General features: G+C 44.9%; 1 protein-coding gene across 1 annotated transcript in view; it reads right to left on the bottom strand.

Annotated features, from left to right (window-relative positions):
• Positions 1-20,896, bottom strand: part of STAB1 (stabilin 1) — a 53,852-nt gene that overhangs the window by 14,158 nt on the left and 18,798 nt on the right. Inside the window, exons 14-40 of the mRNA XM_021409289.1 lie at positions 20,037-20,099; positions 19,160-19,273; positions 18,727-18,780; positions 17,557-17,637; positions 17,097-17,255; positions 15,693-15,755; positions 14,236-14,337; positions 13,231-13,317; positions 12,697-12,808; positions 11,996-12,179; positions 11,643-11,736; positions 10,612-10,770; positions 9,685-9,780; positions 9,198-9,293; positions 8,554-8,601; positions 7,042-7,172; positions 6,560-6,671; positions 6,255-6,332; positions 5,787-5,888; positions 5,145-5,252; positions 4,447-4,578; positions 4,167-4,295; positions 3,645-3,701; positions 2,750-2,836; positions 1,440-1,635; positions 948-1,043; positions 76-121 (exon numbers count right to left, since the gene is read on the bottom strand). Coding sequence (XP_021264964.1) covers positions 76-121; positions 948-1,043; positions 1,440-1,635; positions 2,750-2,836; positions 3,645-3,701; positions 4,167-4,295; positions 4,447-4,578; positions 5,145-5,252; positions 5,787-5,888; positions 6,255-6,332; positions 6,560-6,671; positions 7,042-7,172; positions 8,554-8,601; positions 9,198-9,293; positions 9,685-9,780; positions 10,612-10,770; positions 11,643-11,736; positions 11,996-12,179; positions 12,697-12,808; positions 13,231-13,317; positions 14,236-14,337; positions 15,693-15,755; positions 17,097-17,255; positions 17,557-17,637; positions 18,727-18,780; positions 19,160-19,273; positions 20,037-20,099 — 2,786 coding nt within the window. The remainder of the gene's footprint in view (positions 1-75; positions 122-947; positions 1,044-1,439; positions 1,636-2,749; positions 2,837-3,644; positions 3,702-4,166; positions 4,296-4,446; positions 4,579-5,144; positions 5,253-5,786; positions 5,889-6,254; positions 6,333-6,559; positions 6,672-7,041; positions 7,173-8,553; positions 8,602-9,197; positions 9,294-9,684; positions 9,781-10,611; positions 10,771-11,642; positions 11,737-11,995; positions 12,180-12,696; positions 12,809-13,230; positions 13,318-14,235; positions 14,338-15,692; positions 15,756-17,096; positions 17,256-17,556; positions 17,638-18,726; positions 18,781-19,159; positions 19,274-20,036; positions 20,100-20,896) is intronic.

Genomic DNA, 20,896 nt, shown 5'->3' with positions numbered 1-20,896 from the left:
AGAATCACTCTTCCGTAAAGCATAACCAAGCACAGAATGGGTCTCAGAATGACCCAGTCCCTTGGCTGTACTTACTTAGCCATCTGATGGCAAGTGCTATTGCATAAGTCCATCTCAATTCCTGCAAGAGAAAACACAAACATGACTTGGCATTTTCAGTACAACACTCACTGAGGATGTTTCTGCCATCTACAGCAAAGCTCTTTCCAAACATTCTCCCTGCCATGCTTATGCCCTGACTGGTGACGGGGCCTCAAAGCCACTAGGAATGAAGCAAGGACTGGAATCTTGTTACTCCATATGTACTGAGACCTTTGGATTTACTCCATTCAAAGTAAAATATGGTTTTGTTTTGTGTTTTACGTTTAGATTAATAGGACAGCACCTCTCAGTTTCCATTCCTAAATGCTCCCCAAACATTTGATGTCACTACAAGCTTTGGGTGCAAACCTTTAAAATCCCATAGGATTTAGGAAGTCATATTCCCCCTACTCCACTGATAATCATGATCCCAAATCCCAAGAACAACCATCTTTGACATACTACTACCACACACAGTGACAGATTCGCTGAGAAATGCAGACCATAGGCTGACCTCACCTAAACCAATGAGCCCGTGAGCAATCCAGCAGACACACTGGGGCACTTTGGAAGTTCCAAATCAAGCACTGCCCCTTTCTTAGGCAAATAACAGGAGTCATGGCCAACCCAGAACAAATAACATTAGGGCTCATGCGCTGCTGGGGAAATCACACTACAAATGTGGCTCGTGCAAGAATGAGTTAGTACACTCTGATAAAATTTCTGGGGGTTGCAAGCACACATAAGGTCACAAAACAAGGTCACCTTGTTCAGCTAACACAGAACTGCTCTAGCAGCTAAAGAGAATTACTCCGATTTCTCTGTCAAAACAACGTTACACCACAATCCCCGTCACATTCACGTACTTTCTTGGCAGGTTGGGCCCTTCCACCCAGGAAAGCAGTCACAGCTCCCATCCCCTTGCAGTCCATCATTGCATATGCCATTGTCACAAGCACATTCTGTGGGGTAAGAATAGATGCTCGTCATTGTCAAGCCAACCAGGTCTCAAAAGTCTCACTGCCATTTCAGCGTCTGCTCTATTCCTAATCCAATGCCTCTAGCTGCCATACTGAAAATGTTACAGGAGCACTGGCTCTTGTTCCTTCATTGCCAGATCCCAGCACACAGGAACAGACCATCTCTACTCCCTGTAGTCTGGGTGGAAGCAGAATGAGCAGCAAAGCAGTGGTCACTCCTTTAAGAATGAAAATGGGACCATGAGTGGCTGACCATAAGCATTCACTCCCACAGCTCTTCCTTGGTGGCCCACCATCTGTGGGCCTGTTTCAGAGGTTGTGGGTCCGCTTTTGTCCCCTTGTGAGCAGAACACAAGCTGCAATAGCCATTGCTGTCACCTGATTTGCAGTCAGCTCCATATCGGCCCACTTCACACATTTCACAAGCAGTGCCATGGAAACCCTCCAGGCACTGGCACTCTCCACTGCCCTCGATGCCATCCAGGCATTCCCCGTTCCCGGAGCACCACTGGCCTGGTTTTCCTGGGCACATCTCACACATGTGTCCGTAGTAGCCGGGGCAGCAGACAGACTTCTGTGAACCAATAAAAGCAGGTTGGGGTGAGCTGTCTGGTGCAGCACAGATGAAGTAGCAAAAGCATGTCCCCCAGGCTCATGGCTTTATTGTGGAAGATACTCTGCTCCTTTAACTATGTAACAGACATCACTTCTGACAATGTGTGAGAAGAGCAGCTGTATGCAGGTAGGGTGGAGTGACTCCCCCAGAATGGGGCTCTCAGCTGCCCAGACCTTGTGTAAAGGATGTGTATGACTGCTTAAGCAATGCTGGTCATTTGGTGACACAAATTTTCAGTCCTGTGCTCATCCAGCTTATCTCCTGCCTGCATCCCCTGTGTCCCATCAGCGTGATACTCTGTTGAGCAGAGAGAGGCTCTGCCAGGAAGTGGTTCAGTTCAGAAGCCTCATTTCACTGCTTTCTCTCTGCATTCACCCACAGAGGGAGGCAATCATGATAGGACCTACTTGGACAATACAGGTGAAGAGAAACATAATTCAAGGAAGAGAGGCAGAAGTGCCCAGAGGGGGCTGGGAAAACTGAAGCTCTGCCTGTGGGCATGGTATTTCCAGCTGCCTCTGTCCCTTCCCAATTTTCCACTCCCACCAAACTTCCCAGGGATATGTTTCAACACCTAACAGGGGTCAAATTCACACAAGCCTTTCTTTTACCATTTCCTCTTCAGGAATTTTCTCCCATGTTTTCAGAGAACTTGTGAGAGCACAGGAACGGAGAGACCTGTTCCTCAATTTGGTTTGGCTCCAATTAGTCATCAGTTATTTGCAAAGGCACATGCAAAGTGAAATACCATCAGTCATGCCTCATTTCCTTAGGATATCTGACTATAAACACTCAACTCCTTCTCTTCCTCTACAGCAAAACCCAAGGTAACAATGCCAGAGCAGCAGACCACACTCCCTCACTGCACAGACATTTCCGCAAGTTGGTGTGTTTCTCCGGTGCCCTCTATCTCCAGGATGGAAAGCAACGCCCAGACGAGTCCCGTCTCAGCTGTGCAACGGCACACATTCAGCCCGGATGTCAGTTCAGCACAGGCTGTGTTTCCACAGCTGTGTTTCTGATGCCCTACTCGCTGTTATCAAAATGAATCCAAAGCAAATGTTTTTCTTACCAGAGAAACTTTTGCACAGGTGAAATGGCAACCTATGTCCCCAGAGCGCAATTCACAGCGAGGGAGATTCTTGCTTCCTGGAAATTCCTGCCAATATAATTAACACAGATACAGATAGCAAACGCTGCAATACTCAGACAGATTGTATACATTCTGATACATATAGCAGCGCTCCTGCCTTACAGAGGGATGAAGCTTTTTACCATCCAGGAACAGTCCTAAAATCTGGATATCGCAGGCTGAGAGCAGTGAGCCATCTCTGGGCCTGGCGTGAGGTTGCCCACATGGCCTGCCTACCTGACAAATCTGTGGTATGCATGTAAACCCAAATACTGAGAAAAAGTAGTTGGCAAATTTTTGGCATAGAGTAATAAGGCCTAAAAATAATCAGATGTGGCTGCTAGGCAATTCACAGCCAGCACAGAGATGAAACTTGATTGTTTTCCTCTCTGACAATGTTTGTCACTGACTCACAAACAAGCTGCAGGTACAACCAGCCAGTCTCCATGAACACATCCATGGTCTGGGCTAGGAAATTGCTATTGGCACACCTACTCTTGGTGATAACGTCTAAAGAGGAAGAGATCGAAAAGAAATCTGATTTTCAACCCTATCAGGGGAAACTCCCCACACTGCTGATTTAAAGCAGTCCTGAAATTCAAGCAAAGGCCTGGTGTCACCACTGTAAGGAGTCTCACGGTTCACATTCGTGTTTTTCCTGCATACATTTCCCTTGGTTTCTGCTTTCTCTTGCAAACTTTGCTAATTAACAAGCCACAGAGGACTCAAGGACAGAATTTTTTAGGTAATAAGACGACATCTGTAGAGTTTTAAAAGGTCATCAAAGCACTATCAACAAACAGTCTGTGAGATGCCACATGAACCAAAGACTCACCACAAGAACTGATCCTGGAGGACATTTGATCCCCTTCTCACATTTGCCGCACCTTGACTAGGGCACAGAGAACAGGACAAGTCACATGCGTGCCCTCTACCTGTGCCTCACAAAGACACTAATCCTGGACTACAGAGAGTGCTGTACAGGCTGCTGGACAGGACAAAGATGCTTTTATCTCCATGACTCAAAACTCTGAAAGACGAAAAATCATGATGCCTGTCCCCCAGCTCCTGGCAACTGTCAAAGGCTCCACACAAGATTTTATTTCTGCACTCTGGCAATGAGACTGTACCAGTAAACAAAGCAGAAAAGATAATACATTATCCCCCTCCTGATCCTCTCAGCTGAGGTAGGGCTGTCTGCAAGCCTGAAGTTCCTGTATGCAGGCCTGCCTCAGTCTGACCCTACAATCTTCAGATGGCCACAAGCCACAAGAAACATGGAGGCTGGACTTTGGTCATGACTACCATGCATTTTGTAGGGGGAACGCATAGCCAGCAAACTGGAAATCATAATTACCCTTTGTATAGTGGTGGTATTGGCAGTGCAACGATTCTTCTGTATCTGGAGGACCTGTGAAACCCCGATTAACATGCCATTCCTCGTCTCAAAGAATTTTCCATCCAAAGGAATATTATTGACAAACTTCTGCAAAGGAGAAGGAAAGGGCTGAGATGATAATCTTCAATTCTTCTGCATGGATTGCTTGATGACTGACAGACAGCCACAGTCAGTGAACTGTAAGAGAGTCCAAAATAGCTATGGGTGTATCAGAGGCAGAACAGTCTTCCCTCCTTACCTGGGTGCTGTTTTGATAAAACATTAACCAGTAGGAGAGCCCTAACATGCTGTTCTTATGGATTCCACTTCTCAAATCTGTTGGCAAGAGTTTCTCTCCCAGTACAATGTGGAACTGCACTGTCTCATTGTCCTAAATCCACAAAAAAAAAAAAAGAACAAAAACAAAAAGTAAAATCAAATCAAATCAAATGATAGGACTCTTGACTTCCTAGACTGCAGTTCAGTCAAAGGTATGGCATGGAAGAGTTTCTTAGCAGTCTCTAATAGCTGATTAAGTCCACAGTGCATAGTAACTACTGATAACATGAGGACTGCTCACATCTTGGTGGTTCTTTCACTGGATGAAGCCACAAAAGTTTTTTGGAGCCTTTCAAAAGGTTCAAAATTGGCACATACATACCGTGGCCAGACAGAAAGAGGAATACTTTGTGCCATCCATCATATGCAAATTTACTCATAAATTTTCAGATTTTGAAAAGTCAGATTTCAGATCTGACTTTTCAGATCCCATTGTAACATCACAGGAAACCCTCCCTCTCATTTCTCTCTGCCACATTTCTCCTAGCTTATAGCATCAGATACGCTCCTTCTCTCCATACTCAAATCTTTCTGAGCTCAAGTTTATGATCTGACAGTACGTGTGTCCCTGCAAATACCGCAGTATATGTTCGAACTGCAAGCAAGCAGTGAGCTTACCAACTGAGTCACATTGGCAGCATGGCAGTACTCCTCAATGGAATTATTTCCAGGAATGAAGACCGTGTATTTTTCAGAGGACTCGAGTTTTCCTATGAGCTGGTATTGCTAAAAAAGTCCACACACTGATATTAGCAATTACAGCTGTACTTATGAAAGCCAGGCTGCATGTGAAATAAATTACAAAGGCAATAGCACTAGAGGAAATGCTTGAAAAATGGGGATACAACTTCTATACAGTCACATCTGTCTAATTGCTTGCTCCCTGGACCAACCTAAGCGCAGTTTCTTGATTATGAACAAGCCTTTCTTTCCCTTAACATCCTCTTGGATGACCTAATTGTAGTTCCTTGATTATTAACAAGCCTTCCTTTTCTTCTAGGCTTCTTTGCCTCGTTCAAGCATATGAATGCCTGCAGTAGACAGGTCATCTTCCATTGTAATAAGATGATATAGGGACCTAGCTGTAAGTATACAGTCCTTTGGCCACTGAAAAGACCTTCCCTAGAAGATCACTTTGGGATGGTAGGAAACAGATGGTCTTACTTTACTCACTGGTTGGTCCAAGTTTAGTAGCACCTGCAAAGGGTAAGTTGGGCACCTGCTGGCATCTGTTCTGACAACCACAACAGATCTGCTTACCTCTAGCACCTTCTTGAATGTGCTGAATGAGGCAACTGCATCGAGCTGTTTCTGCAGCCCTGGAGGACTGGGTGGGATGTCTCCTAAAGGCGGCAACAAAACCTGCAGAAAAAAACAAGCTCATCAGCAAGTTCAGGCAAGAGAGTCTGAGGGATATAATTTCTGCCCTGCTTGCAAGAAAAACAAGGAGAAATGGCCTCATTTAGCACAATTCTGCAAGTCTTAACTCTTCTTCTATAAGGCAAGAGAAGAGGAACTCCCTTCCCACTTGTCCCAGAGATATATACTTAAAACACCAGTATACAGGAAACATCTGTCAGGACCTTGTGATAATCAAGTGTATTTTTGTCACTATTGTTTTTTCTAACTGTCTATATATATATATATATTATTCCTTGCCTCCATTGCAGATGTTGCAACACCAACTTGCTAGAACTGTACTTCCCAGTGTGACATATACCAACGTACCTTGCTGAGTATATGAATAATGCCATTGCTGGCAGGGATGTCACTGACAACTACACTTGCATTCTGAATGGTGAACACCTGCAAAAGTATCAGAGAGAGAAGCAGAAGCATCAGAAATCACCAGGCACATTCAAACCAGACATAGTGTTTGTTCAAGGCTGCATACAATTAATCTGGGTGCAATTTTTAAAACATTCCTCCGTTGGAAGACACCAGTGACCCAGCCAGGTTCTCCAGTGGTTACAGCAGTTCTTGAGTGATTTAATTTGATGCTGGCACATGCTCATTATAGAAGAAACTCTTACACCACTCGCAGTGTTTATCTGCCATCTGGTCCGTGGGTTGAGGGTGGGTAATTCTGGCCTGTCGTACTTTTTGAGCTGTTCATCAGTGAAGATACCTTCAAGAAAGTGGGCCCTGAAGGGAATGCAGGCAGATAAAGAAATGGTGAGGGTGCTGTTCAGTGAGGGAGATCAGGTCACCTCACCCAACATTCGTGCATCTCTCACACAAAGTAGGTAAGTATGTGATGAGAATGACAAGGAATTACTTGGCCAGATACCATCCACATCCATGACAGGGAAAATCTCTCCCTGCACATACACGAAAAATAAATCCACTTCCAATTGCCTGAGCTCTGTTACATTCCAAATGCCTACTATATTATTTACCTGCTATATATTTAACCATGTTTCTGTATTTATCTCACTATAATTCTTTATTGAGCATGTACAATTTTGTTACCGTTGTTGGGCATAGGAAAGCAAAGGCAAGACTCTCCTTGTACCTGACTAAAAATGGCAGCATGTAGGGGGTCAGCCAGAAATCTTTCTCACTCCTGTTCAAGCTTTTGATAGCTTCCTCTGATGGCACCAGGACAGTGACATTGGTTCCTGTTGGGATGCTGAAGAGCGATTTCTGTTGTCAAAAGCACAAAGATGAACAAATAAGATGTGCCAGTGCCACATCTGTTCCACAAAATATAACCAACACCCACCCTGCTTTTGCAGTCCTGTGAGATGGACATGCAGAAAGACAGTGTTTGCGGAGCAGGCTCTCCTGCCACGGGGAACAAGTGCTGCTGGCAATCAAACAGTCGTTTAGCCAAAACACCTGACACCTGTTTGCCAAGGGGACATCTGCTGCATTAAGCTCTACTTCCACATTTCAATTACTTTTCAAATCCCTTCAGTCAAATCCATAAATTCTTTCTGAACACTGAACATCACTTTTAGAGGAGGGACCAAAATTATCCCTAGCAAAAGCTGTGCATACAGCTGAACAAAGGCTCAGTGAGACACCATACATCACAGCGTGTTTTCACAGCCTTGCTGCGGCTCCACTGGGAATGGGGAGCCAGTAGAAAGAAAAGGAGTAAATATACAGCCTCACTTCTCAAAGTTTGATCTTTTGAAAAGCAGCTGTTGGTACACTATTCCTTTTTCTTTTCCTTCTGTGCTGCAGCTGTGCTTTGACCCAGCAGCATCTCAGCACCACAGTCACCGCTCAGCCCCTGCTCCCAGTGGGATGGGGGAGAGAATAGGGAAAAAAGCCAGCACAGTAGAACTTGTGAGTTAGAAACTGTTTACTAAGACAGAAAAGGAAAATAATAACAGTAATGCTAACAGTATAATATGTGTTTACAAAATAAGTGATGCACAAGCTCACCACTCACTGATCAGTGCCTAGCCAGTACCTGAGCAGCAGCTCCTTCCTGACCAACTCCTCTCAGTTTTAGAGTGTTTTTTTCACACGATGCCATACAGAATAGGATATCCCTTTGGCCAGTTCAGGCCAGCTGTCCTGGTTCTGTCCCCTCCCAGCTCCTGGTGCCCCATGGCCCCTTGCTGGCAGGGCAGAATAAGCTGAAACATCCTTGGCTCTGTGCAGCACTGCTCAGCAGCAACTTGAACATCGGTATGTGATCAACACTGGTTTTGTTACCAAAGCCAAACCAGCAACTATGAAGAAAAATCCACTCTGTCCCACTGAAATCAGGGCAGCTACTTTACTATAGCCAGGGGTTACAGATGATATAATCATGAGAACTCTGTATATCACAGCCACAGCTTCCTCCTGGGCTAGAAATGAGGCCTTCAAAAAACACCCAATGACTCTCACTCCATCATAAAATCCAAAGTTTTCTACATGCTACACTGTAACAATTTCACCTTCACTGCTGTTTTGTTTTTCTCCAATGAAAAGGAAAATTGGAGTTGCTCTTCCTATAACAGCAGTGTTCACAGCAACTTCACTTCCACAGAACTTACCCATGTGGGCATCCCATGGCCGTTCTTACCTTAACCCAGTCATAAAAGGCGGCAAAGTGGGAACTCCTGGCCAGCTCCTTCCAAAGAGAAACAACAGAAGGGTTACCTCCACCGAGCACCAGAGCTGCAGGACTGGGAGTCCCAGGGCAGGGGACAGGAGTCCATCCATCAGTAATGGCTGTGGCGTTCTTTTCTCACCTCACAACCTTAACTGCACCTTGTATTGTGGGGAGGGATGGGCGCTCCTAAAGCCAAACCCTAGCCATTAAAAATATGTATATTCTAGCCATTGAAAAATATATATTCCTAAATAAGTAAATTCTTTTCAAGTTGTTTGCAATTGCTGCTGCTTACCAGGGGTGGGGATTGAATCCACAACAGCCTTTGATATTTCTAATTGCCTAGCTAACTCTGACCTGAAAAATTTTCCGAGCAACAGAGAATATTGCACAGGACAGACAGGGGTGAAACAGCTTGGGAAGTACTGCCAATGATTTATTGAACTCATTGGCCTTGGTACCACTGGTGTCTCTGTGCTCTTGGACGAACATACGCTGTGCTATCTGGCGCTGGGAGAAGTCAGCTCAGGTAACAGAGAAAAGAAAAGGGAGAGGAGAGGTGATCCATTTCTCCCTGTCCTCAAAAAGACCTCCGATTTTTACTCTTTACTCACTTTCAGGACATCCCCATAGCATGTCATGCCATCTCCAACATAGCCTTCCGGGCAGGCACAAGACCTCTCCCCTCCTCCAAGGGGTACACACATGGCCTGCAAACACAACAAAAGGAGAAACTGGAGAGCAAACACGGGCTATGCAGTGTTACACTGACCTAGGAATCAAACACTGGCCTCCCACAGCCTGGACTAGAGGAGCACACATGAACACATTCCTCCTGTTGCCTTTACTTGCCACTGAGTTTGTAACTTAGGCAGCAAGGCCTAGTTGATGGCTTTGGGTTGTGTGAACTCACAAAAATCAGAGGATCTCCCTAGGTAGATCAGAGGTCAAATCTTTATAACATCTCAGAGGCATGCCAGTAGGATGATGCAACATCGATTCTTGCAATACTCTGGATGCCATCGCTGGAAACAATAGCGACAGGGAACAGAGGAACCTTCACTGCCATGCTAGCCTAGGGATAACTCTTCAGCTACTCACCAAGTCATGGCAACCACCATTGTCCATGAGGCATGGGTTGATTGCATCGCAGTTGTGGCCATCACCAGCATAACCTCTCTTGCAGACACACTTACTCTGCAGGAAAGAGACACTTCAGATCTATCAGAGCATTTTCATTTGCAACCCAAAATAGTAATCAGGCAGCAAAATCTATTCTTAATTGATTTTCCTAAGTTTTCTTCCTCATGAGCTGAAAATGCAGAGATAGTTCCTTAGCAAGGCATCATAATCTATTACAGCTGCATGGTTACTCAAGTGCACTGATCTGTTGCACTGATTGGCAGTGAGAGGATCACTTGGGAATAACAGTTTCCATCTGTTTCCAGCTTTTCAGAGAACAACGCAGACTTTCTGAACAGAATGAGGAGAGAGTTCATTTCAAAGCTTCCAGCATATGAGGCAGCTATAAGAGCTGTGTTTTGCTGAAGACCTGGCACATTTTCTCATCCTGTGGTCCAATGCTCTCTTTGCACAGTGGGGAAAAGCAGCACCCTGAGAAACGACCTCTCCCACGCAACTTCCTCCAACATCAAGACGCCCCAGTCTCAGCCTGGCTTCCTTCACTGACTATTCAAACAACCACATGTGATTTTCTGTACATTTTATCACTGCCCCAAGACAAATCTGTGATCTGGTAACAAGTTGGGCCCAGCAACCAATGCCTTGTTATGAAGTTGTAGTCTCTTCCCTTTGCTGCATAGAACTGTCTGAGTAGTGTAGCAGTCTCAACAGACCAGTGCCCCCCACCACGCACAAGTAGCCTGTGAAGGTCTAGCAGGAGCTGGTGTTTCTGGCAGCAAACAAGCAGGCTTTGCTGCTGGCCAGCCCAGTTTCTACCTCCTGCAATCCCACAAAGCAGCTTAGGAAACATACGTCCACCATCAGTCCGCTTAGCATAGCCCATACCTGACCAGGGCCGATATAAATGCAGTCAGCATTGATGTGACAGTTCCCTCTGCTCTCCTGCATGCAGTTGTCTATAGCCACACAGGCCTTCCCATCTCCAGTCCAGCCCACGTTGCACTGGCAGGTAGCATTGCCAGGGCCAGTACTGGTGCACAGGGCCTGCAGGAGAAGGAAGAGAAAAGCATTACACTCAGCAGAGGAGAGGAAGGAGTGTAGTGCAAATACAGAGACAAATCTCTTTCATCAGACTGAGGAGAGTTTCTGAATGATCAGCTCTGACTGCAGCACAGGGGTGGGGGTTAGAGCATCTTATCTGGAAATGGCCTAGATGATACCATACTAGTGATTCTGGAAACATTGCATGTTTTCAGAAAGGTGGACACTTGTGTTTAAGGTGGCTCAGAACTCCTGGGGCATTCCCTGCTATCCCATAAGGCTCTTCCTTTACAGAAAAAATACTCCCTGGAGAGGAGGAGCGCAATTTTCTGCCCAGTCACGTAGGCAACAATGGCTGCAGCTCTCTATCTGCAAAGATTTACTGTGTACCCACTGCCATACTATTTCCTTCTATGTGTTCCTCTTACTGAGGGATCAAAATCACAATGAGATCTGACCATTGGGGGGTTGTTTCCATTGTACAGAACCACAGCTCTTTACTAAGCATGATTATGCAGTTTTGGAGGTTACTAGAAATCCAAGTTGGAACTCACAGCCAAGCTACAGCCTGAACACATATTAAGAGAGCACGAGGGGAAAGGGAATGCAAAACAAAAACCTGTGCAGCTTATCTCTGTGGCTGCCAAAACATGTGGACAACCAGCCAGCTCCTTCCTGGGGTGTTGCATTTGGCCACCAACCAAATGATTGACCTCTTTACAATGACTGTGTTGAGGTAACTGTTACTACGTCCCACCTTACAGATAAGGAAATATAGGCTCAAGACCAGTGCATAACAAATCTGAGAGTCCTGGATTCCTGCTCTGACTGTTCAGTGCTCTTTCTGCACACTTCGATAGTCCAACCCCACTTACATTCAGAGAGCAGCCTCCTCGTTCTGGCTGGCTGCACAGGTCAATGGGCTGGCAGGAAAACCCATCACCTTCATATCCATCCATGCAGATACACCTTAAAAATGTAAGCACAAAAGGTATACAGATAGTACAACCCTCTTAAGACAGCAGAGAGCAAAATGCAGTTTGAGCTCTGCAAGCAAGCAAGAACCTAACTTGATCTCTAATGTCGCATGTTGGCTGCATCACTTGGGCAACTCTGCAACATGTACACAGAGATACACACACAACTGCAGAGTTGGCAGACTCACAGCCTCTGTATGTCTATACAGTGACAACACACCCACCTGAATGCGTGTGCCAGAAAGACTGACCTTGCTGTATCATTGAGGCTGCAGACAGCATTCTGATGGCAGTACTGGGTCAGCCCACTCGGGCCACAGTTCTTGGAGGTCTTGTCACAGAATTTCCCGGTGTAGCCTTCCTTACAGGACCAGGACTGACACACACCCCCACTTCCAGGCCTGTTGTCACACACACCATGGATACAGCCACAATCTGTCAAGGACACGGAGAAAGATCAGTAACTGTCAAATGTCCAGAAGCCATCACACTGATGGTGTTTTGTAGATTCCCATCTCTCCTTCACAATCTCTTGTGACATCAAATGATCATCCCAGTTGTTAACAGAGGTTGTGCCAGCTGAGAGACTTCTGTCAAAACATGGCCAGGGAACAGGTCCTGGGACTGCCTGGGTCCGAGAGATTTATATGCTTCTAAAGAAGGGCTCAAATTTAAACAGTCAAACACAAGATCCTTGTTAATTGGGAAAGGAAAATGTCTTTTCTTTCTAGCAGGAGAGATCTGCACAAAATTTGCACACCTAAATTTGTCCAGTATCCAAGACCTGTATTACCACTGTCATATTGGACGTATCTTCTCTAGTGCTGTTTGATGGGACGCTTGCAATGACATTTCCATCACTTCTTTCACAGTGCTGGTCTTGCAGATACACAAACCTGCTCTCTACCTTTGCCCCACATTTTCTTCTAGTCTCTCTCTCAGAATTACCAACCTTCATCACAGTTCTCGCCATGTTTGTTTGGGTTTGAACAGATGTGGCAAGCTATTCCTTTGAAACCTTCAAAACACTGGCAGTTGCCATTCCCGTCTATGCCATCGCTGCACTGGAAAGAAACAAAAGGCAAAAGACACGGAAACTCAGTGAACCAAGGCAAAGTCAAGGTACTGATATTTATCAAAAACACTTTTGACAGTTGCAGTAAAAAATAGGACTTTGAAGAGTGGTGGCAGTAATACAAAATCCCACTTAGTCAATGCTGCCTGCAAAAGTCATTATATGATTCACATTAGAGCTTAAGAGCTAATGCCCACTGATGAGTGCATGCCATCCTCTTTGGATGTTCTGTGGCCAATGCTTTGAGCTTAGCCCTGGAGCATAAATCCTGAATTATGCTTATCTAGAACAACTGTTACCATAAAGAAAAAATACCCTACATTGCCATTCTAAAAGAAATAAGCAAACTACCCTGTCTAACCACCCTGATTCAACTGCTCATTGCAGCACAGCAGGATCTTTCATACTTACATTTCCCCGGCCATAGCATGGGTTGGTATATCCCCCTGGGCACGGCGTGCAGTCTGGACCAAAGAATCCTTCGCAGCACCCAGGTTTCTGAGAAAAAAGCAAAATCCTTAAAGTATCAAGTGACATAGAATGTATTGCCTGGAGCTGTCCTGCTCTCACAGTTCTGAAATCCAGGTCCTCCTTCCTGTGGTCATGGGCTATACTAAAATAGACTGCGTTTCTAAGAACACTCATACTTAGATCCATAGAATCATTAAGATTGGGAAAGACCTTCAAGATCATCAAGTTCAAACATAAAGAAAAAAAAAAAGCTTTAATTCTGAAAATACACTCTAAAGATACCTCTCTTTCTGATTGTAGCCAATTCTTTTAAACATAAACCACTATTTTCTGTTTGTTTTTTGTTTTATTTTTTATGACTTTTTTATGCCCATGCTTCTCTATTTCACAAACAATACTGTCCTACTTGCTCCTCCTTTATCGTCTCTCAGTACTTCTTTTGGAGGGAGGTAGCAGTCCTGGATTGCAAACTTGTCACAATGACCAACAAAAGAGGAATCACAAGACAAACATCTGGCCACTGTTTAACGGGACACCCACAAATTGTTCTGTATAGTTGGCACTGGGACAGCTCAGGAGCTGCAGTCAAATGTGAGGTCTGTAAACTCTATGAGAGCTACTTTTCTGACCCATCTGACAGTGCTTTGTAAACAGGATGCAATCACTTCGCAGCTTATGGCACTTTCACTGTGCTCTGCTTCCTCTGGGAGACATGGTTAAAACAGGGCACTTGGAGAACGCTCTATCATTTGTCCCATGGCTCCCTCCAGCTTGGCTGGCTGAAACTGGTGTGCTTTATCATACTTATTTGTTGTACTGGAGCTGAACTGAGCTTTCTGATGTTCACAGCAGGCTAGTGCTGCGTTCTGCTCCTCACCTACCAAAGGGGGGTGGGCAGCCAGACTGCACGGTGGGCCTCATGCACTGGTGGGACATCACACTCACCACAACGGTCTGATTGCAGTACCGAGCACACCCCCTCTTCAGGACATTCAGGCCTTGCGGATCATGGATATAGACACATTCTTTTGGCAATGGCGTTAGTTCCTGTAGAAACAAAACAAGCCAGTGCTGTTTGGTTATATCTGCACGGTAACCCTCCCCTCTGCTATTCTTGCTGCAGAGAGCAACTGCATCTGACCCTGAACTGAGGAAGTTCACAAAGGAGCCAAAGTGAACACTATTCCTCTACAGCACGCCCAGCATGAAAGGAGGCACGTGGAGGCTTCCTCTTGCTGCCCTTTCATTCTAACAATAGTATCTGTGATAAAGGAGGGAGCATGAGCAGGGGGAAAGGGTGGAGAAAGAGAAGGGGGATGAGGGTGAAACGGAGGGAAGTGGGGGAGAAATAGTGCATAAGAAAGAGGATGCAGAAATGAGAAAAGAGGAGGTGAAAGGCATGGGGAAAAGAGTGGGGAAGAGGGGGAGCGCAACAGGGAATGACAGAGGGAGGGTGAGAACAGGAAAGAGAGGGAGGGAGGTGGCTAGGGATGGAGGTGAGACAGAAGGATGGGGAGGAGAAAGGACTGCCAATAATATCTGCAACAATACCCAGTGACCCGCCAGGGAGTTACACACAGGCACTGGGCCTGGGATAATTCTGCTGCACCTGCCTCAAAGCAAGGAAAATAAGTGGCTGGGGATTTTGCAGAGCTCCACTTCCAACGTTCATGCTGAGACAGCTTGAGCAAGTTCTCCCAACATTCAGATCCACCAGAAGATGCCCAACAATTAACAGTGGTGAACACCTCTCTGACTCTCACAGACAATATCTCAGGCCTGGCCTTCACAGAGGAATTTCCTGGAAATTCCTGTTCTGCTGAACCCAGCATGGGACAGGCTGGATTCAGCAGAATGCACAGGCACCACAACCTTAACACAGGCACCTTGCCTGCTCCTCCTTACTCCACCTTCAGCTAATTCTGCTCATTCTTAATCAACAGTGAGCACAGGCCAAGGATTAATTGTTTCTCACTCTCTGCAGTGAACAAAGCTTGTTGTGATTCCCTGGCTGCAGCACGAGCAGCGGTATTACTGGAGTGTACTACTGTGGTCAGGTCTGGTTCTGTTAATTTGGAGGATCTGGAAGACATGATGTGTGAGCAGGAAAGAGAGTTGCACATCTATAATTTAATTTAGTAGAGACTGTCTCATAGCTCTCTACACTGACTCAGGAAATAGTCTTCAGAATAAGAGATAGAGCAGTTACTGGGTGGCAGTTGGATGGAAGTGAACAGCTGTGTGGTGGACATCCTCTAACAATCCGTGCTGTTCCTCTCTACTAGCTGACCTTCATGTACTGCATTTGTTTGAAAGCGCCTCGAGTTTGCAACTATTTATCACAGTGTGCTTGTATGTCACCATGCAAAGAAGAAATTATGGAAATATCCAGAAATAATCACCATTTCTCTGCTGCCAGGTGGGCAAACACTGTTGTTGAGGGCCTCACAATCCACACAAGAGCCCTGTTAAGAAAACAAGAGTGGAAAAATTCATCTTCCTAATGAACCCCTTCCCCATGTCAAGAATGACTTAGAGCTATTATTCCCACTGTATATCCAAAACATCACACGTGTCAGAAATATTCTAAGGAGGGAGTATCCACACTCTGAAACAGGGTAAGTTTACTGCTTAAATCAAATGGCTCTATTGTTATGAGGAGATGTTTGCCTCTGACTTCAAGATGAACTCTGTCTCCATCCTGTGAGTCTATCAGCCACAAGACGCACAGCTATGCAGGAAAACACTTTGGGCATCCATGTGGCAGCCTCAAAGTGATGTCAGCCCTCTGCTCAGTTCAGATTATTTATGTTGCTCCAAATCAGACACCTTTTCCCTATTCAGAGCTGTATACTTTTTCTGCAGTAACGTACCAATTATCAAATTGGGGAACACGCATCTAAATTGAGGTATACAAAACTCTTTATGTGAGAATACCATACACTGTTTGCAGCTTCTACTACCAAATGACTGTTCATAGAATCATAGAATGGCCTGGGTTGAAAAGGACCTCAAAGATCATCTTGTTTCAAGCCCCCCTGCTGAGTGCAGGGTTGCCAACCACTAGACCAGGCTGCCCAGAGCCACGTCCAGCCTGGCCTTGAACGCCTCCAGGGATCGGGCATCCACAACCTCCTTGGGCAACCTGTTCTACTGCGTCACCGCCCTCTGAGTAAAAAACTTCCTCCTAATATCTAACCTAAATCTCCCCTGTCTCAGTTTAAAACCCTTCCCCCTTGTCCTATCACTATCTACCCTTGTAAACAATGGTTCCCTCTCCTGTTTATACGCTCCCTTCAAGTACTGGAAGGCCACAGTGAGGTATCCCTGGAGCCTTCTCTTCTCCAAGCTAAACAAGCCCAGATCCCTCAGCCTTTCTTCACAGGTAAGGTGCTCCAGCCCTCTGATCGCCTTGGTGGCCTCCTCTGGACTTGTTCCAAGAGCTCTGTGATTTTCTTGTACTGGGGGCCACAGGCCTGGATGCAGTACTCCAGATGGGGACTGCTCCCCATCCACAGTAACAGGAGGCCAGTGTTGATGGTAATGGGAACAAAGCATTCTCGGCTGAGTTAGTAACTCTGGTGTGAAGAAGAGAATGCAAGGCCTTATGAAAAGGCGAACATCTTTCTGAAGCAAAGGTAGGATGGATATAAGGAAAGAACGACTTAGAGAAAACAACCAATTGCCAACAGAGCAGGGTGAAGTGACATTGCCCAGATGTAATTTACACACCCTGCTTTTGTTCCTCCAGGTGAGTGTGGGGTCTACAGCAATGGCTAAGATGAGAATGGGACAAGCTGACTTACTGTCACAATTTTGTGCTGTACTTCACTGCATCTGTGGGGCAAAATGGGAATTATTGAAGGAGGGATGAAGATGCCGTCCACGGTATGAATGATACCATTTGACGCCACAATGTTTCTCATGTTCAAGGGGATCTGTGAGTCATCCATCACAATTCTTCCCTGATGTGGAAACACAAATAATTTTTCTGCATTTTATCCCATGAGACTGTATTAACTACATAACACCAGTGCAGGAAACAGATGGTATGCAACATCAAGTGCAACCACAAACAGTCAAGCCAATTGACAAGTCAAGTCACAGGTTGGCTAAGAAGTAAAAATAATTCAGTGACCCCATTTAAGTCTATTTTTAAAGCATAGGAAGAAATGGAGATGTGCTGAAAACTCACTGTTTAGAACCATATCCATACTTTTTCTTAGAACAGGAGGTTTGCTTGAGCAGGTTTTGATCCATACTTACATCTGCACTGATGTTGATAGACAGTATCTGGTTAGCCATAGTAATGATGTGTGGCATCATTATCAGTTTCTCCACAGTCATCTGAAAAAAACCAATCCCACGGAGGGACAGCATCGTAGATAAACAGAGCCATTTTAGTACAGCTTACAGAGTTATCTCCTAATTTCCTCCACCTAAAGATACTTGAAAAGGTGACTTAGGCTTTACCAGTTACATTTAATGAAATATCTCAAACATGCACAGTAGCCCAAATGGAAACCCAAGACTTGGTGTGAATCATTTGCAATACAAAAACCACAGTGGTGGCAGTGGCCTTGGTTTTCATTCCTTGTGTTCTGCACATCTGAAATCAAGTTTTTTTAATAGTGTCTCCTGCTAATATAGGTAATACAGGGCATTTTCCAGGACATATTGAATGAACAAGTAAAGCTGAGCCAGAAGCATAGTAGATAATAAATTCTGAACTAATAAAAAAGCATATTTCTAAAGGTGGGGGAAATGTAAACTGCAGTTACTATACAGAAAAACTTGAACATAAGGATTTGACAGAAATTCTAAAAACTAAGATAATCACTACTTTTGTGTCCAGCAGGTCATTAAAATAAGTAGTTCAACTCGCTGCTATGTTGTTGTTTGTCAACTGCAAGAAAAACTATGTTTTGCTGTTTTGCTGAAGTGATGCTTATTTTCTGTGTTGGAGTTACGAAAATTCTAGGGACTGACATTTCCTCCTTAGCAAAGTACTGGCATAATATTGATATGTGATAGAATATTGTACAATAATGCTGGAGTATACACAAAACCTTTGGAGTAAGTGAATAATTTTAAACATCTCTCTTGTTTATTGAGTAAGCAGAAAAGTCTTGTTAATGCACTGTATTAATTTTATTTACCCTGCCACACAGCAATGTGGTAAGAACTGGCAGTGCGAGCACACAGCACAGGCTCACTCACACCATCTTTCTATTGCTAACCACAATGGGGCCCACGCAGAGGGGAAAAGGAGCAGCTTCATGATGGAAGTGCACCAGCTGTCCCTTTTGGCAACTACCTTCATGGTAAGTATTTTCCCTCTTTGTCAATACTCCAACCTCTGTGCCAAACAATATAGTTGATTACATGCTGGCCCAAAGGGCTCCAATTATCTAGGATTAGCACTGCCTGCCTTACCGCTGCTGAAGTGTAGATATGATGTTTCACAAGTTCCTGGAGCTTATTTATGCCCTGAGGAAAGAAGAAAGCATAATCAGACACCCCTTTGATGCTCAGGAGTGAGACAAGGCAATTACATTTTCTTTTAACAAACGACTGAAAATGCCAATGTACTACAGCAGTGACTTCACTTGGAAAATAAATTCCTTCATGTTCCCATACACTAAGTGGGGAAGAAAGCCCCAAACCAGACTTAATCTTGGTGAATCTCATTGCAGGTTCTGACAGCATTCAATTGTCTCCCAAAGCCTTACAGAAAGAGAGATGTGGGTTATCCAGCTCCAGGAAAGACAACTTGCAGCAGTGACCAGATACCTTGCACAAGCTATGCCAGCACAACCCACTGCAACACATCCAGTTCAGAATGTGTTAGAGGATTACAAGACCTCACCTCTGTGAAAAGATAAATTAGCCTTCCATCTCTTAATTTATCCACACCGTCATTGCTGGGTACAAATACAGTAAAGGGGCCTGGTCCGTCCAGTATTGCAGGCAGGCCGCAGTTCTGCAAATACAATAAAAGATTTCATCAATGGACGCAGCATGAGTTAGCAAGGGAGATCTATTAGAAAGGGAGAGGAAACTCTAAGCAACCCACCAGGTGTAGAGATTGAAAAGGTAGTATGGACCAGAGGCAAGGCTTGTCATTTAGCAGATGTAAATGCCATAAAAACAGGCTGAGCAGTGCAGTCACTGGTGTGAGTATGGCTAATGTGAAAAAGAGCACTGAACTAATGCTCACTTTGCTTTAAGTACAGAAAATAAACCGGTATTTTTTGCTGCGGGAGAAGAAAAAGTGAGAAAGCTTACAATCACAGTTGAACTTAGTTAATTTTGTGTTAATATTGCAAAAATATTAGCTAAATGAAGCCTGGGCAACTGCGTCAAAGGTTTATAATTTGAGGACTGTTTTTATGCAGACGTTTACACCAAGACAGCAGGCAGCTTCAGCCCAGCTTGACATGGACAGGCATGTAACTTTCACTCTGTTACGGACACAGTGGTTAAGAACTAAACATGCTTTGAAGATGGGAAGGAGAGGTAGGGAAGAAAGTGGTAAAGACACTTGTATGCTTGCTGCTTGTGCTCATGTTTCCATTACGTTTGCTTATAAAATAATCAAAATAAGAAGTGACTCAGAAAAAGCATCCAGAAAGCCAAGTAACTGAGATGCATTTAAATGTTACCCAACATTCCCACAAAAACAGAAGCTGGCAGTGCACAGCAGCAATGCCACGTCTTCCTGGGGCAGACACAAACATGCTTACCTCCAGTATGGTTTCAAATCGACTGAAGATCTCCGTGGAAGCAAGGATCTCCCCAATGGTTTTCTGTGAGAAGATACAAAGAGAGAGAGAAATGGCTAGGGTTGCAGCAAAGGTTGAGCACAATCCGTAGCTCCTTTCGCCAGCTGATACTTGAAGACTGCATGTTTTAGGTCTACAGAAAGCCTGAATGGATTCAAAACTTTTGCTTTGACCAGTGGGCCAAGCAAGGTCCGAGCCTACAGCAACTTAGACACAAACTTGTTTTCATGTGCAGCAAACTAGAGTTTCCAAGATTATCATGCACTTGAGCACCCTTTTGTTTTGCTACTCCCAACTGCAGATTAAACTTGCACCCATGCAGAACTGGACTGGTAGACTGTGGAGCTGCTCTATCATCTCAAACATCTTCTGATCTGAGGACAAGAGTTCACTTTGCCACCTGCGAATGAGCCCCAATGCTGAGAAAATACAATCCATATGCATACACCTGACATCATATTCAAAATAGAAGCCTTCAGGGAGCACTGTTGCAGTCTTGCCTTCCCAGAGCAAGCTGCCTCTCTGACTCAGTGCCGTAAGGCTGGTTGCAGTTGGACAGTGCTGGTTTCCACCAGTCCCCTGCTCACACCCTGACCCAAACCATCTTCTGGCATACCCTGGTGCCATGCACCTCCCCAGCATTCCCCCTGTGCTCTCTTCAGTTTGTCCCCACTCATCTACTGCTCTTCTTGGACAGCAGATGAAGGTCACCATTTGTGGAAAAAAAAAAAAAATGCCGTTTTCTTAAAGGTTTTTTTTTTTTCAACCAGCACCATTTGAGCCCATGCGTCAGCAGTGCTGTGACAGTCACAGTTGTGCTG

This window comes from Numida meleagris, chromosome 11 (assembly GCF_002078875.1).
Source record: "Numida meleagris isolate 19003 breed g44 Domestic line chromosome 11, NumMel1.0, whole genome shotgun sequence".
NCBI classification, from domain to species: domain Eukaryota; kingdom Metazoa; phylum Chordata; class Aves; order Galliformes; family Numididae; genus Numida; species Numida meleagris.
This window is presented reverse-complemented; position numbering and strand designations above follow the sequence as displayed.